The sequence below is a fragment of the Cryptomeria japonica genome, chromosome 6, assembly GCF_030272615.1.
Source record: "Cryptomeria japonica chromosome 6, Sugi_1.0, whole genome shotgun sequence".
Lineage (NCBI taxonomy): Eukaryota > Viridiplantae > Streptophyta > Pinopsida > Cupressales > Cupressaceae > Cryptomeria > Cryptomeria japonica.
In genome coordinates, this window is record NC_081410.1 from 166,486,980 (window position 1) to 166,503,089 (window position 16,110).

At 35.9% G+C, this 16,110-nt stretch overlaps 1 protein-coding gene across 2 annotated transcripts in view; it reads left to right on the plus strand.

Annotated features, from left to right (window-relative positions):
* The window catches only part of LOC131033246 (uncharacterized), a 97,387-nt gene extending 82,351 nt beyond the window's left edge, over positions 1-15,036 (plus strand). For both annotated transcript variants that reach the window (XM_057964418.2, XM_059207269.1), the window contains one exon: positions 14,559-15,036. In XM_057964418.2, coding sequence (XP_057820401.1) covers positions 14,559-14,657 — 99 coding nt within the window. In that variant the 3' untranslated portion in view covers positions 14,658-15,036. The remainder of the gene's footprint in view (positions 1-14,558) is intronic.
* The last annotated feature ends 1,074 nt before the right edge of the window (positions 15,037-16,110 follow it).

Here is a 16,110-nt window from a genome sequence, read left to right on the forward strand (position 1 = left end):
TGGTACACGGGGGGCGGGGGGGGATGTATTATAATCTATTATAATATAAAGTGACTTAATTAAATCACTTTAATTTTATTTAAATCAAACTTTAGACAATAATTTATTTAATCGAGATTTATTCATAAATCTATCACCTGGACTCCAAACTGAAAACTGAATGCTGTCACTTGTCCAAGGATGATGATTGGATGTGGCAATACAACTGGTAATCTCCTCCCAAAAAATAGGAGACTGTCTCAAATTGATGATAAACACCCATAAGCCACTTTGCTACGATCCTCAGCCCTCTGGTGGTCAAACAGTCAACTGGCAGTCTGCTCCTAAAAAATAGGAAACTGCTCCAGAACACCCAAAACGTCTCCAATATTCCTGAGAAGGTCACCAAACTCCCAAATGGGCTCCCCATCTACCACATCAACCCACGAGAACCCTGATCATAGGCTAACCCATGCTGACAACTGGTCTGTCTAAGGAGGGGACATTACAGTCCTCCCTTCCCGGAGATTGCTTGTCCACAAGCAATGCATCACTGTACCACCAGGGTCCCACTCTAACTGTAGATAGAACACTGTATGCTTGTACTACTCCAATCTGATATAAATGCCATATAGCCTCAATACCTGAAGCAATTCATCATGATCTTGAAGTGCCAATGCATCATCGAAGCCAATTCCCGGATCCCAAACCAAAATATCAAACCTACTAAATGAGATGAAGGAGAAATATCTCAGCCAAACACCATGAAATAACCACCCATGGGAGTAGAGTCTAGACCAACAAGAAAATGTAGAAATGAGTTCCTGCAATCCAAGAAACCAACACCAATGGGCACGTAACATCTCTGTTGTAACTCAGACCAGCAAACTGAATGATGTCATAGGTGTCATCAGACCCATGTAAACCACGGAAAGCCATCTCATACTCCATGTCCATCCAATAAACATACTTCCATACACTACCAAGTAACTGAATAGCTGATGTAGACCGTAGAAATTCAAGAAGTGCAGCATAATTCCAACTAGGACAGCCACTATCCCATTTAGAATCTATGAAAAATAAACCACCAATCAACAAGTAGATCGCTACCATACCATAAGAAATCGGTGATATAACCGAGGATGAGTTATGGATGTCTTCAACGCTCGTTATAGACAACTCTTGTGTTGTAGGCCCACTAGGAGTGTTGTCAATAAAATCATCATTACCATCAAGAAAATGATCAACAACTGAATCTTCTGAATTTTGTAATTTAACCAATCTTTGCTCATCGTCATGTATGGAGTGGTGAATGTCTTGAATTTCGAAGATGAAGCTTGGTTTGTTGAGCCAACAACTTGGCTTGCTTTGCTCTTTCTAGCCAACCATCATTCAACTTTTGAGACTGCTCTATGTCAGCTGCTCTAAAATGTTTAAAATCAGTCCCATAATAAGATGCATTATAAATTTTACCATGCCCAATAATTGCATTTTGTGTGCCAATCACACTAGAGTCTACATCACTCATTTCCCCATGACTAGAGGCTGCAATGTCATGAGAAATTGAGGATTTACCACTGCTGTTAAACATCAGAATATTAGAGCTGATTTCTTCATTTTTGTCCATGTTTTTAAAAGCCTCCATGTCAAGGCTAGCAAGCATACTGTTAGCTGACCCGTTCTTTGGTTCACTCATTAGTGCCTTAACCACAATATGTTTACCCAAGTAAACTCCAACTCCATCTTGTTGAAATCTTGGGCAAACCTCCCAAGAGACTTCAACCATTGCACACCAAGTACCACATCCATCCCTCCTCCAATACCAACAACATAGCAATCATCTGTGAAAGAATAATTATCTAATGCAATAGATAATTGTGGTACCCTTGTGCAATTCATTTTGGAACCATCCGCTAGCATGACATGGAATCCATTAAACTCCTTTACCTTCAGTCCCTTATTGGCTACAAAATTTTCATTGATGAAATTATGAGTAGCACCACTATCAACCATGCATAACACTCTTTGTTCCTTGACAATTCCTTCCAACACAAAAGGATGATACCTAGGAACACTGAAAAGAGTAGCAATAGTACCATAAACAACATAATGTGTATCAACAACTAACTCATTGTTGCCCTCATAATCTATATCTTGAATATGCTCATCACCCACATCTGAATGAACCTCAATGGGATGTGCCTAGCCTTTCCCAAGGCATCTATGTCCAAGCTCCCTAGGCTCCTTACACAAGAAGCATAGCTTCTTCCTCCTCAATTCATTACGAGTCTCCTGATCCATCCTGGGAGGAGGTGGTGCATTTTGGTGTTGTACGGAAGATCTCTAAAAAGGCTTGGGGCCATCGAAAGATTTCTTATTCTGCTGATGAGAAGTGGGTGGTGGTGTAGTCTCAAGGTCCAGGGTAGTCTGAATTGCCTCATGAAGGGTCCTAGGCTTAATAGCCTTGACCAATCTCTGTAACCTGTCATGAAGACCCTCAATAAATAACAACACCACACGTCTATCCGGCATCTCAAGAACCATAACAGCAATACGTTAAAACTCATTAATGTAAGTTTCAACGTGTCCAGTCTGTTGCAACAGTACAAGATCTTTGTAGTACAACTCAACATCCTTACGATCAAATCTAGCAATCAGATGCTTAGTAAACTCAGTGTAAGAATGTATGAGTCCATGGTTTTGAGTGACCAAACCATGGTGCCACTAGTCATAAGCCATGCCCTCTAGATGTAAAACTGCAAACTGTATGGCCTCATTCTCTGGCATTGGCTTAAGTGATAGGTAGATAGCTAGTTTGTGCACCCAAGCTCGTGCACTGATCTTCCCACTTCCATCAAAGGAAGATAAAGTAATCTTACTGGCAACCCACTTGAGATCACTATTTTGTTGCTGTCTAGGCCATCTGTCATTATGGTTCCTCATATTGTCCTTGCCGCTGCATACAATACTGGTGTAAAGGAAAGGCGTCTCTAACATGCTCGGGAAGATGAGCCCACTCATTATTGGTTGCCATAACCATATCTTGAAATTCAACGCCCTCTTGTGGGTCTACTGGTGGTGGCTCATCTCTCGGAGGAAAGCGAGGCTGCATAGGTCTGTTAGTAGTCTGTGGAGCAGCAAAATGATAATTTCAGAATTAAGAAATCTATTTCACCAAGACAATAGAATTGCATACCAGGAGTCCCACACCATGCCTGGAATGTATTTTATTAAAGGAACTGAAGCAGAATACAATCTAAGAACACCCAAATGCTGGAAATGGCTCCAATGAGCTTTATTTGACCCAACAATAATTACCAAAAACAATTCTTGGAGATCTATTGAATTCCACGCCTGGCTCCCAGGCAAGATTATACCATCTACTAGCAAAATAAATAAATAAATGATAAATGTACTTTTGTCGCCTGCTGAATTTATTGATATATTTATGTGTAGTGCTGCTGATCAGAAATCCATGAAATATAAACCCTCAATAAGCTGAATCAAACAAGTGTAGCAAACTAGGGGAGTTGCAAATGGTACAACTGCCTGTGGAAGTTGTACGGCTGCTACAAATGAAGGTATGGCTTCCTTCTAAAGTCCTCAAACCCTCTCCAATCTGCAAATAATTCTCTGAAACTGCTGAATAAGTCTAAATCAAAGCACAATTAGGAATTCTGAATGAATTCCTCCATTCTGTGAATTGGGGTATCGTCCAAATCCATCCGTCTTCAAGCAGTTTTCGTTCCTCAAAGCTGCTATGCTGCTGAAATGAGTTGCAGAGCTCAATTTCCAAAAACATGATTGTAAAAATGATTCAAAGATGAATGAATGAAGCCCCCTCATGTCTGTTTAACAACTCCAAACCCTAATTCGATTTTAGGGTTCAAGACTTTATTTAAATTTTAAATAAAGTTTATTAAACTTTATTTCATCCTCTTATTAACTTTATTTCATTCCCTTATGTCTCCCTCAAGATGTACGACCCCCTTAGACTCCCTTTATTAAATAAAGTTTATTAAACTTTATTTCATCCTCTTATTAACTTTTTTCCACGAGAATTAGGCATATTACTAAAGCCTGTAAGATGAAGTCTAATTGACATTTGATGTCTTTTAAAATTAATGTTTGTTTAAGATTCTAGCACAAATGGAAGCATTTATATGCACATGTATTCTGAAGACAAAATGCTATTTGGTAGAAGATATAAAATCATCATAGTATGAGCATTGTGTTGTCTTTAAAAATAGAGAACTTTCAATCGTAAATAAAATCATTTTGATAGTAGGATTAGGAATCACAAAAACATTGTAATGTCCCCTTACTAAATCAATTCCAATTCTGCTCTAATTCACATACACCAAAGGAGATTACACAGTTAGGAACTCAGGAGTACATTTCTCTACTTAAAATATTGAAATGAATTAATTTCTGATTATGAAATCTGCAATTAGTTAATTATATTTGAGTCATATTTTATGAAATGAATGTATGATTAGAACTAGAAATTACACATTCAGCCAGTCAACTATAAGTGTTACTCTCAGACATAGAAGAATGGGCAAGGGAATGCATGGTAGGGTGCCCTAGGTCAGCGGTTCTCCCTTCATGAAGTCCTCTTCCAATCTTCTATGGCTGAGGATGTCTAGTTATTTAACCATAGTCCCTCAATGCAGGTGTTGGGGAAGGTCTTACATTAGGGTGCACTTAGCGGTTCTCCCTCTCACAGTGCAATGGTTGTGCCCTCTTTGCAGTTCTCTCCACTTTTCACTGCAACAAGGTGCCCTTAGCGGTTCTCTCTTAAACACAGACTTCTTCCCCCACTCCATTTGTGACAGACTATGGTAGGTCATATTCATGTTTTAATGTTTATTGACATTCAACAGAAATACACCATGCATTTATATATTAAACTAATATAACTATGCATTACCACAGTATATGGAAACAGCACTAAGATAAACTCAGATTTGTTTATTAACTGCAGACTTAAGTACTCAGGATTTATCCCTTCGTTCCCAGGGTTTGCACTGCCAGCAGACTATTATCTTCTTTTCTTGTTCGATTATTGTATTTTCTTTTCATCCGATGATGCCCTCCCTTGAATGCTTAGCTGATCCTTTATACTTCTCCTTCGTTGGGGAAGGCCATGCCTCTTCCTATGGCGGTGACTGTTGTAGGAGAGGTGCCTCTTTGTTGTTAAATGCTGTCCCTTCATAACTAATCCTTTGTTTGAAATGTCTTGTCCTACTTCATTGGATTGCTCCCCTCCAATCATCATTCTTAATTCTAATTGAATTTGCTGTCACTAAGATCGCTGTCATTAAGGAAGGAGAAACCAAAGTGATTACTGGTCAATACATATAAGAATTCTCATTTTGCAGGGATGGGGTCTGTTGCTAGCACCTGATTAATGATTGAGGGGGAAATTGTGAAGTCTTACATGTTGTAAAGACAATTTCATGTGATTAGGTCACTGTTTGTATAAAGTTAGTCCGGGGGTATGACAAACATAAAAGTAAAGGGGATTGCCTAAGTATTATTTTGTTCTTGGCCTAAAGGATGTTAGCAGTAGCACCTTGGTTGGTATACCTCATGGTTAGATAAGGTAACTTTTGGGTACTTAGTTATGGAACTCTATTCTGGTTTTGGATGGGCATCTTCAAGGGCGTGTACAGGGATTTCCACTCCTCTTTTATAGATGTGCCCATTTTAGGGATGTGGGGATACCTTGGAAATGTCCCCTTGCTGTCCCTTGACATGCAAAATTAGGAGGAAATGCCTAGGAAATGGGCAAGAAACACAGATTTTTCGATGAAGATTAATACATATGTAATTTTTTGTTTCTAAAAATTAATATATACCTAGGCCTTTCTCTGTTTTTTTTAATCAATAATATATGATTTTATTAATAATAGATAAAAGTTTTACAAGTTGTATCCATTTACCTTCTACAGGTCTCGACCACCATTTCTACACCAAAATACTATTCTACTGAAACCACCACTACTCGACTTAGCCACCACCAGAGTGTACATTACCATCAATTTACAAGAAAAGAGGCTTGTGGCCATTCATCACTTCTGTCATTATTGAAAGACCCATGACATAGAATGGACTCCATTAACAGAGCATACAAATACTTTCAGACCTCCCTCATCGTTGCAAAGTCCCAACGCAAAAACCTCTCGTCACAAGTAAAAACAGACCCGTTCACTGGAAGACAAAAGATGTCGCATGGTAAGAAGAAAACAGTGCATGGAAAAATAGAGGCCAAGCATGGGTAGACAAAAACTCCATGTGAACTTGGAACTTGACAAACAACTAGTTTGTGGCCTTGAAACAGCAGAACACGGGCCACAAAAAAATCGTGATATTTAGCAGATGAAATCCGTGATTTCTTAAAAAAAAACACAACGAAATCGTACATAGAAACCCTTGATTTGTCTCAGAAAAAATCGATCAAAAACCCTTCAAATGTGCATCCATGATTTTTTTCATAAAAAAAATCGATTAAAAAAAGAAATTTCTAGAAAAAAAATTCTAGATAAGAGGTTACGAATTTTTTTTTAAATTCGCCAAAACTTAAAAAACCATATCTTCCGGCTCTGATACCATGAAATGGTAATTGGATATTCAATATGAAAATGGAGATTGGATATATAGACAATTACATATCGATGTTTCTAAACAAATTGAAAGCAAAAGACGAAAATAGAAACTATCTATTAGTACTAAAGAAAACTAAACTAACTAAGATGACCATTATAGAACCATTACAAGATTATTTTAATAGAACCCTCCTACCTATTACTTTACTACTATTAACAAAATCCTTCAGACTTTACAAAATTGGAGTCCATTAAACAAAAACAGACGAAAAAAACACCAGCATGCAATCCATTTTGACACTGATCATCAAGCACCTTTCTTTTTTGGCTTACCGGGGCCATTATCCTAGTAATCTTCTAGGTTGAATCTCGATCCTTGACGACCCTACATCTTTCTTTCTTCTCCAACCACTTCTTGCTCTATCTCCTCTCGCATGAACTCTTTCAGTTGCTCCCAACCTATTAGGGCATCCTCTCACCAATCTTCCATGTCTTCTCTATCCCTCCACAAAATGAAGGGTCTAAATTCCACACTCGCTTCCCTCGTGCTAATACCTTCGCCAACATTCCTACGCAAGCCTTTCCTTGAAATTGCTCTCGCCAATAATGACTTCAAACCGAAGAGGTATGCCTCCAGAATGCAAGCACGAAGCACTTCCTCCACTTCCTCCACTGCCCCCAACTCCAAACCCCAAGCAACCACCATCGAGACTATGTCCACATTGGTACTAAACCTAAAATCCGACTCCATTTACTCCTCCCCAAGTAGTATATCGAGAATTTGGAGGAAAATAGGTTCTTTATGCTTAAAAATGCCACATATTCTCTTTTCAGTGATATTGCCATGGAAGGTCAGCTATTGTTTTGGTGAAGTGAGAAATTGGCCTCCATTTTCTCCACACTAAACCAGCTCTCAAAACCCCTTAATTCATCTGATCACTTCTACCAACCTTGCTTTGAAATGAGCTCCATTGAAATAAAGGTCCTTAAATCATCCACTTCATACCACGATCATTTCATACTATCATTCCTTCCCACATGCCAACGCATATTCATCTTCGTATGCCAACTCAACCCCTTGAAAATCCTCCCAAATCTCTTCGCCTTGCATATCATTTAATGATATCGCTGCATTGGACAGAGTGTCTGCAATGTTACTGTCCTCATGAAGGGTGTGGGTGATTTGAAAATTTTCAAATTCCTTGATCTCATTTAGAATAATTCTTATAAATTTATTTAATCTCCATGAAATAGCCTCCCCTTAAATTAAAGCATTTACTACAATTAGAGAGTCCCCTTCTAGGTGCAAATTAGAGATTGCTAATCATTTCGCCATCCTCACTTCCCATAACGCAACTTGAACTTTGGCTTTGTTATGCGTCCCTATTGGTAGCCTTCTCGCACCAACAGCCAAAATATCACCTTTCCAATTATGAGCCACATATCCTGCTCACGAGAGCCCCAGATTACCCTTTGATGCCCCGTCGAAATTGACTAAAAACCACCTTGTTACGGTTCTCTTCAAGTCACTTTAATACTGCCCTGAATCTTCGGATCAACCCAAGAAGGCCCACTAATAGGCCTACCTAGGCCTCTCTTTACTAGTGGAGTTTTTCTCAAAATGTTTTATCCACATAAATTCATAGATTACAAGAGTTGAGTATTTTTTTTCTGCTATTTGTTGATTTTACATGCTTTTCATTTCCATTGTCTTATCATTTTTAATATAGGAACATTAAATTTTGTACATAAAGTTCATGTTGCTGAAATACTTCACTCTATTTTCAACTTTTGGTATTATGGCTACGGTACCCCAAGTTTGCGGGACGGGGACGGTAGGGAATGGGGCTAAAAGTTTTTGGGACAGTAATATTTTTGCCAATTTTGGGGACGACTAGGGGACAGCTATATAAAAATAGGGAAAATTAAAATATATAGGGAAATTTAAAATATTCATATGAAAACATGGATAAAGCATACACATATACATTATAGAACCTTAACATATAAGAACTATCAGAGTTCTTATGCCAAATTTGTGTTAAATTGAGAGTCAAAGTCAAATTGCTTATAGAATTCACTGTCAAAATTCACTGTCAATATGCAGAATTTATGGGGATGTCCCCTAGGAGTCCCCTGTCCCCGGGACGGGGATGCCTGAAAAAAGTATTGGGGACGCATCCCCAGGTAACATAGTATTATAGCCTAGGTTTTGATCAAAGAGGGACACCTTTTTGGAATTGTTGTGAGTTTATTGTGTTGCAATGGGAGCATTTGCTTTGTGTTTGTAGATCTGTGGTTCTATTGAAAGCCATGTCTTGCTCTTACAGAATGGAGATTAGAAATTCAATGGAATCAGCTATGAGCTATTGAAATTCAAGATGAAGGATCTCTTTGAAGAGAGATCAATGATTAGTAGTTAAAAGTGAATAGAAGCCAAAAAGATGTCTAATGAAGAATGGAAAAAGCTAGTGTAATGTCCCCTTTTGGGGATTTCCTTAATTTAATCCTGAAACAGCAATTCCAACTTAAGGTGAGAACTGTAACACAAAATTTACCCAAACTGAAGACATTTTATTATAATATTTAACTTAAAATTTTAAGAACAGTTCAAAGGGTAGGACTTATCTTGATAGATTCCTCTAGTTTGTGCTGACCATAAATATGGTAATATCCCTCCTCAAAATCCGATCGTAAATGTGGCTATGTCTTCTCCAACCTTTTTGCTCTATATCCTTGTATCGTATATTCTTTCCATCACCACATTAACACTCTTCATATATATATATATATATTTATATATAAATATCACTGCGCTTGATATCCTTCTTTATGAGACTGTGACATATCTGATGTGGTCTGGTCCTGTAAAGATCTTATGGGATTCTTGGTTCCCTTATCTGACAAAATAATTTGATTACGATTCAATTAGAATCTATTGATAAGATAAATGAGTAGGATAAGTGCATACTCTTACTATACTCTTTGCTTGAGTTGTGAAAAAAATCTAATCTTTTCTTTGAGGAGTCAAATGGTGGATCCAAAGCTGGATACCCTTGTTACAACTTTGCTTTCAGAAGAATTGAGGAGAAAATCCGTGAAGAGAGTTCAAAGGATGCTTTACATGTTAGTGGAAGGCCCAAGGAAAAAGGTGGGTCGAAAGAGGAAAAAAAAATCTATAGGGAAATCCAAATTTGGAGGTTGTTCAAAGACCTCAAGAAAGATTAGAGTGAAATTCTAGAACTATGGTAGATAGGGGCATGCCGAGGAGTGTAGAAATAAGAAAAAGAACTATAAGTCCACTGAAAAATAATTTAAGGTGAAACTGAAGCATTCTTTATGTCAACTAATCTTTATGTCTAATGAATCATGGTTGATTGACTTAGGTTGTTTGTATCACATGACTACTTATAAAGAGTGGTTTTCATTAAAGTATACAACGTCAACAATTCGTATAAGCTTGTTGGCCATGGGAAGGTATAGTTGTGTTTTGGTGATGGGAGGGTGAAAACCTTTATTGTGTTGTATGCATTCTATTTTCAAAGCTGAATGATTGAAAGATGCATGTAACTTTTGGTAAGTTTGGTTGTAGGTAGTAAGAGAGAATTTGGATGTTGCTAAAGGATTCCATATAGAGATTTTGTATAGGTTGAATGCCTTCATTTATGGTAACTTTGTCAATGTAGTTGATTTAGAAAATACATTTATGTTGTAGCACTAATGTTTGTGCCACATTAGAGAAAAATGGTTTTGGATAGGTGGGCTTGACCATCCTACTTCTTAATGCCTAGCAGTAGCACAGACATCCATACAATGTGTAATGCAAGATGCCTTACGCATTGCATTACACATTGAATATCTGCTTGTGTAAGTAAACACAATTCTTGGCTATGGGTATGTGGACTAAATACATTCTTGTTTCTAAATGCCTAGCAGAACCATAGATGATCATGCAACATGAAGCCCTATGTGCTTTGAATAATTCGGATCTCTATTAAATATTTGTTCCTGCAAAATAATTCAATTCTTGTCAATAGATAGATGGGTTTTACAATTTTCCTTTTGAATACCTAGCAACAATGTGGAGTTTGAGATAAGATTGAAATAGTTGGAATTTTGGATCTCTCTGCTGAATATATGCCCTTGCAAGTAAATTCAATTATTTGCTATGTATGAGTAGGCTTTACAGAAGAAGGTTTGGGATATATCATATAATCTGTTTTTTGTTTGGAGAATAATATGCTGGAAAAATGTATTCAAGGGTTCTACCTCCTGTCTTGAGTTCAATTCTTGTGTAGAAATCTTTTAATAATCCTCAACAACTGTAATCTGCATGAAGAAATCCACTCATCATCATAAACCACTTAATTTGCAATATGAACAAAGCAGGTTCTTTTACCTCAAACTCACTGAAAACGGTTTCAAAATTCAAGTTGCACCCCTTCTAGGGGGATTAGAAAATTTCTTCTTACAGTAAAATTTGTCATTCTACCCATAGAAGCAATAGTCTGCAAAAAAACATGATTATACCCGATTAACCCTGTGTTAAATTTTAATGATCAGATTAGATAGGCAATAAATCAAACACAAATGCACAGATATTATCCTGGGAAAACCTTCCTCTTGAAGGTGAAAAACCCAGCAAAGAAGTTCCTTTATATATATTGATGTACAAGATGTCTTTACAATGAATTTGCTTCACACATGAAGCTATATGAATGGCAATAACCAGAATATACGATCTGCTATGGAAATTTGTCCTCCTTACTGATTCACAAACCGCTGTAGATAAATATCAACGAACTGCTGAGTGAATGATATAACTGCTGTAGATAGAACACAATCTAGATGTATGTGATCTGCTTGTATGTGATATACCGATCTGCTGTAGAAGATCACGAACTGTAGAAGAATATTAATATGCTGATCAAGGAATAGGATTCACTTGTATGTAGATTCGATGCCTTGGAAGTGAGAGGGGACCGGACTATATACCCATGCATGGATGATGCCAAACAATATGTCTCCTCCAAAGGTCAACTTCTTATTAAACCATCATGTCGCTTCATTGGAGATCGGTTATATTTTTACCAACACGTTTTTAGTTTGACATAGATCATGACTTAATAAACACGTCTTATAATCCAAGGGGTGGCGAATTACACTTAATCATATTAATAAACACAAACATCGGCAAGGATATAAAACGATGCATATATAAATCGATCCACAAAATGTCTAAGGCTGGAAGGCCAATTAGACATTTGGATTTGCACAGTCGGTTTAGGGAAGAATCTGACCGACGCTATAAACATCAACATCCTGAATCCTGGAGCCAGCTGATTTATTCCCCAAAAAAATCCCGATTCATGAAAAAAATCATTGTCCAATTGTTGACCCAATTTTAAATGATTTTTTGCATTTAAATCAAGATGAAATCATGTTAAAAACCTCCAAAAATGGCAAAAAAAAGTGAAAATAATCACTGTAAAAACTCACAAAACCTTAGAAAAACTCGTGAAATTACTGAATTGCTCAGAAATAGGGTTGATACAAGACGGAATCTGAGTCAATGTAGAATGAATGTTGAAAAAGTTTGTTATTTTGTCCCTAGTTTTTCAGTTTGACCTCTGAAAATCCCTAAGTGAAGGAGTGGGAGGAGCAATGGCAGTCATCAACCGAATTTGAAAGGGCCTCAATCATCCTAAATCATGGGGGCCATATGAGATAATATCGAAGCAGTTGGAAAATCTTCTCTAAATCGTGGCTTCGATATGACTCAAGCTTGTTGCACACCCTACCCAATGGATTTTGATGCGAACGAGAATATAATTAATAATTTACACTAGCTTTAAAATTAATACTATAATGCACTATTATAGATGGCATTTGACAGGGAAGGAGCAAACTCCTGTAACTTATAATTAATACTATAAAGTAGTTTTGAAATTTAAACTATTATAGACTCTGAATATATATTAATAGTTATATAATAAATTATAAATTAAAAATAATGTAAAATTTATAATGTACATATTTAATTTTTTATATAATATATACATTTTTTGATGGAAGAAACTCGGGTTTTAGCTTGGTCTGATCCCAGAGAGACCACTTACAAAGGATCTCTTCCCATGAGGCCATTTTCAAGGGGTCATCATTCCCCACACTTAACTTGTTGAAACCAACGAGCTCAATGGCCCAGCAGGGGTTTGAACTTTGGTAGCTGCCTCACCAATGGAGTGTTTCTACCACAACATTAAACATCCGAAGACATCTTTTACTTAAGCTAAACAAATGCCTTTTGTTGAATTCTATCCCATATTAAAGACTTACCAATTGCCATCAGGGAATATAAAGCATTGCAACTATGGAATATGATTTGATAAGCTTTCTCAAGTATTGAACTACCCCTAGAAAACTCCTTGACTCAATCACAATGAAAGTCTTGGATTACTTAAAAATGGCTTCCACTTTTACTAAATTCCTAATGATAGCTGGATTGCTGTCTGATAAATTTTGATCTCAGCTACTTCATAGACTTAACTAATCTTTGATCTCAGACTTAGACAACTATTTGGTTTATTTGGCGATTGCCCTTTTAAAAAGTTATCTGAATATTTGCCTATGTAATCAACAATATTAATATAAACAACAAAAATCTATTTTTCTTTGATCTCAGACTTAGACAACTATTTGGTTTATTTGGTGATTGCCCTTTTAAAAAGTTATCTAAATATTTGCCTATGTAATCAACAATATGAATATAAACAACAAAAATCTATTTTCTACAATTCATGGGTTAAACTCTATTATATTTCCTCTCTATATCTCTATGCTATGGAAATGCCCTTAAGTTGAAAAAAAAAAGTAGTTTGTGTCTATTTTTAACAATTTGTTATGATTTTTTAAAAGCCAATTTTTTACCCATTTTTTCAAAAGATCATATACTTTTGGTTTGCCAATTTTTTACCCAATTGATTTTTTCTGCTATGATATAAAGCATTGCAATTGTGGAATATGATTTGATAAGCTTTTTAAAATATTGAATTAACCCTACAAAACTCCTTGCCTTAATCACAATGAAATTCTTGGATCACTTCAAAATGGCTTCCACTTTTACCAAATTCTGAACAGTAGCTGGATTGTTGTCTGCTAGGTTTTGATCTCAGTTACTTCATAGACTTAGGTAATATTTGATCTCAGACTTTGACAATTATTTGGTGTATTTGGTGAATTTGGTGAATGCCCTCTTAAAAAAGTAACTGAATATTTGCATATGTAATCAGCAATATGAATATAAACAAAAATTATATTTTTTCTACAATTCATGGGTTAAACTCTATTTTATTTGCTCTCTATATCTCTATGCTATGGAAATGCCCTTAAGTTTTTAAAAAAATAGTTTTTGTCTCTTTTTTTACAAGTTTTTATGTTTTTTTTTTTAAATTCGACTTTTTCCTGATATTTTCAAAAAATCTTATACTTTTGGTTTGCCAATTTTTTCCCCAAACGATTTTTTCTGCTATCATGATTCTACCTACTGTCTCTCTTAGATAAATTACCTTTTGAATAAGTTTGTTTAAGTTTGAGCGCGACTAAGTAATTACAATCGAGATTATTTTAGTTCTTCCTTCAGTTTGATTAACTAGGCTGTTTACTAATCCGGGGCTCCTACAGCATGTCAATGTGACCAAAATAACATATTAATACAAATGCTGCATGATATATTATATCCCTCAAACTGGAGAAATTTATTCTACCATCTATCAACTACGATTAACATGCAAAAGGAATAATATGCTAGATCTTAAAATCTTTATCTATTTATTTTGGTATACTAATCTCCCTTTCTTGCATATTGAATCTGCATACAATTTTCCACTCTTTGGTCAGGCTGCTGAACCTGTTGAAGAAATTTTATCTTGTAATATTTTGCAGTTATCTAACTGGTTTTCTTTTATGTAGCGTCTCCTTGCCCAACATTTTGAGCTCGATCGACGTCTTATTGAGTTCTTGTCAAACAGATCTTCACATGCAAATATCAAAGCAACAAAACCTTCATGAGGCATTTTGCGAAAATCAATTGGTTATCTGTGTTAGGTTTGAGAATGTGATTGTGATCAAAGTTGTTTGACATATTTTTATGGCAGTGAATTTTATCATCTTCAGTCATACTACTTGTAACATGCGAGTGTACCTCATGTAACGTTTGGAAGGAAGAGAATTATATTAATGTTGAACAGCCAGTGAATCTCTCCATCTTGACAAGTTGGAAATATAAATATTCTAGGAGAAACAGAATTCACTGTGAAAACTTGTGAATTATGGTGAATACAAATTATTAATAATGTCATGGTCATTATATACAGAAGTTTGTGACGAGTCGGCAAATAAGAAAAAGATATTCCTTAAATATTTCCATTCAAGAGGATTGTTTTTTTTACTTTTCTTTTGATTGACAAATTTCTTGATAGGCAAACGCTGTTCTTTTTTGCATTAATGTGTGAACTAAAGTTCATGAATTTATCGAACAACAGAATTTCTCCATAAATTGAATAATTGAATACACTTCTATTTTGGTAAACACCAAGAACATAGAAGAAATAACGATGAACCATGCACAATTGGAAGATTCAAAAAAGATTTTTTACAAGTACAAACCCATGTTTAACAAGATATGCTAGTACTAGCTAGTTTATTGTTGATAAGGTGTATATATATTAAGTCTCGACAACATGCTAGCCAATTATGTAGAGATTCTTTGTAGAATTAAACACTTGGTACACACGTAACGAATGAAAAGTGCACAATGCTTTGTATAAGGGTCCGTGTTACCATAGGAAGTTGTGCCACATAGAGGTAAGTGTCTTAAGTAAGAACTAAGAAAAATTCAGTGATGTGATTAATGCACCATCACTTGGTAATGTATATGTCACTCATAATAAAGTGGGCTTTTGATGTATATAATACTACGAGACAAACATTAAATCCATTGATATCATGCATTGATGATTGATTCATAAATATGGAAAATCCATATTGCACCATATTATGAATTTATTATATCTTTCTGTTTTTATATCTTAATGTGAAATGTTTTGTCTAAATGTAAATCCATTACTCACCTTGAGTGAGTGGTCTTCAAATTGATATGTCCATGGTTTGTGCTATAAAGTAACCATGCACTATTTAATGGAATGTTATCAAGGCAAAAAACACTGCGTGGATTGATACGAGACCCTAGAATATACAAGGGTATTTTGCTAGAGTGAAGTTGAGGAGGTGTGAATACAATGTGTGGATTGATACAAGACCCTAGAATATACAAGGGGATCTTGCTAGAGTGAAGTTGAGGAGGTGTGAATACAAGCTATATGATGCTTTATACATAGTGTACTTTGTTAGTTTTGAAAACAATTGTTTGAGTGGATCACTACATGGATTAACTGATAACCTATCATACACAACCAACAAATCTAGTGGATTGTAAAGATTGTTGTACTATTGGTTGGATTTC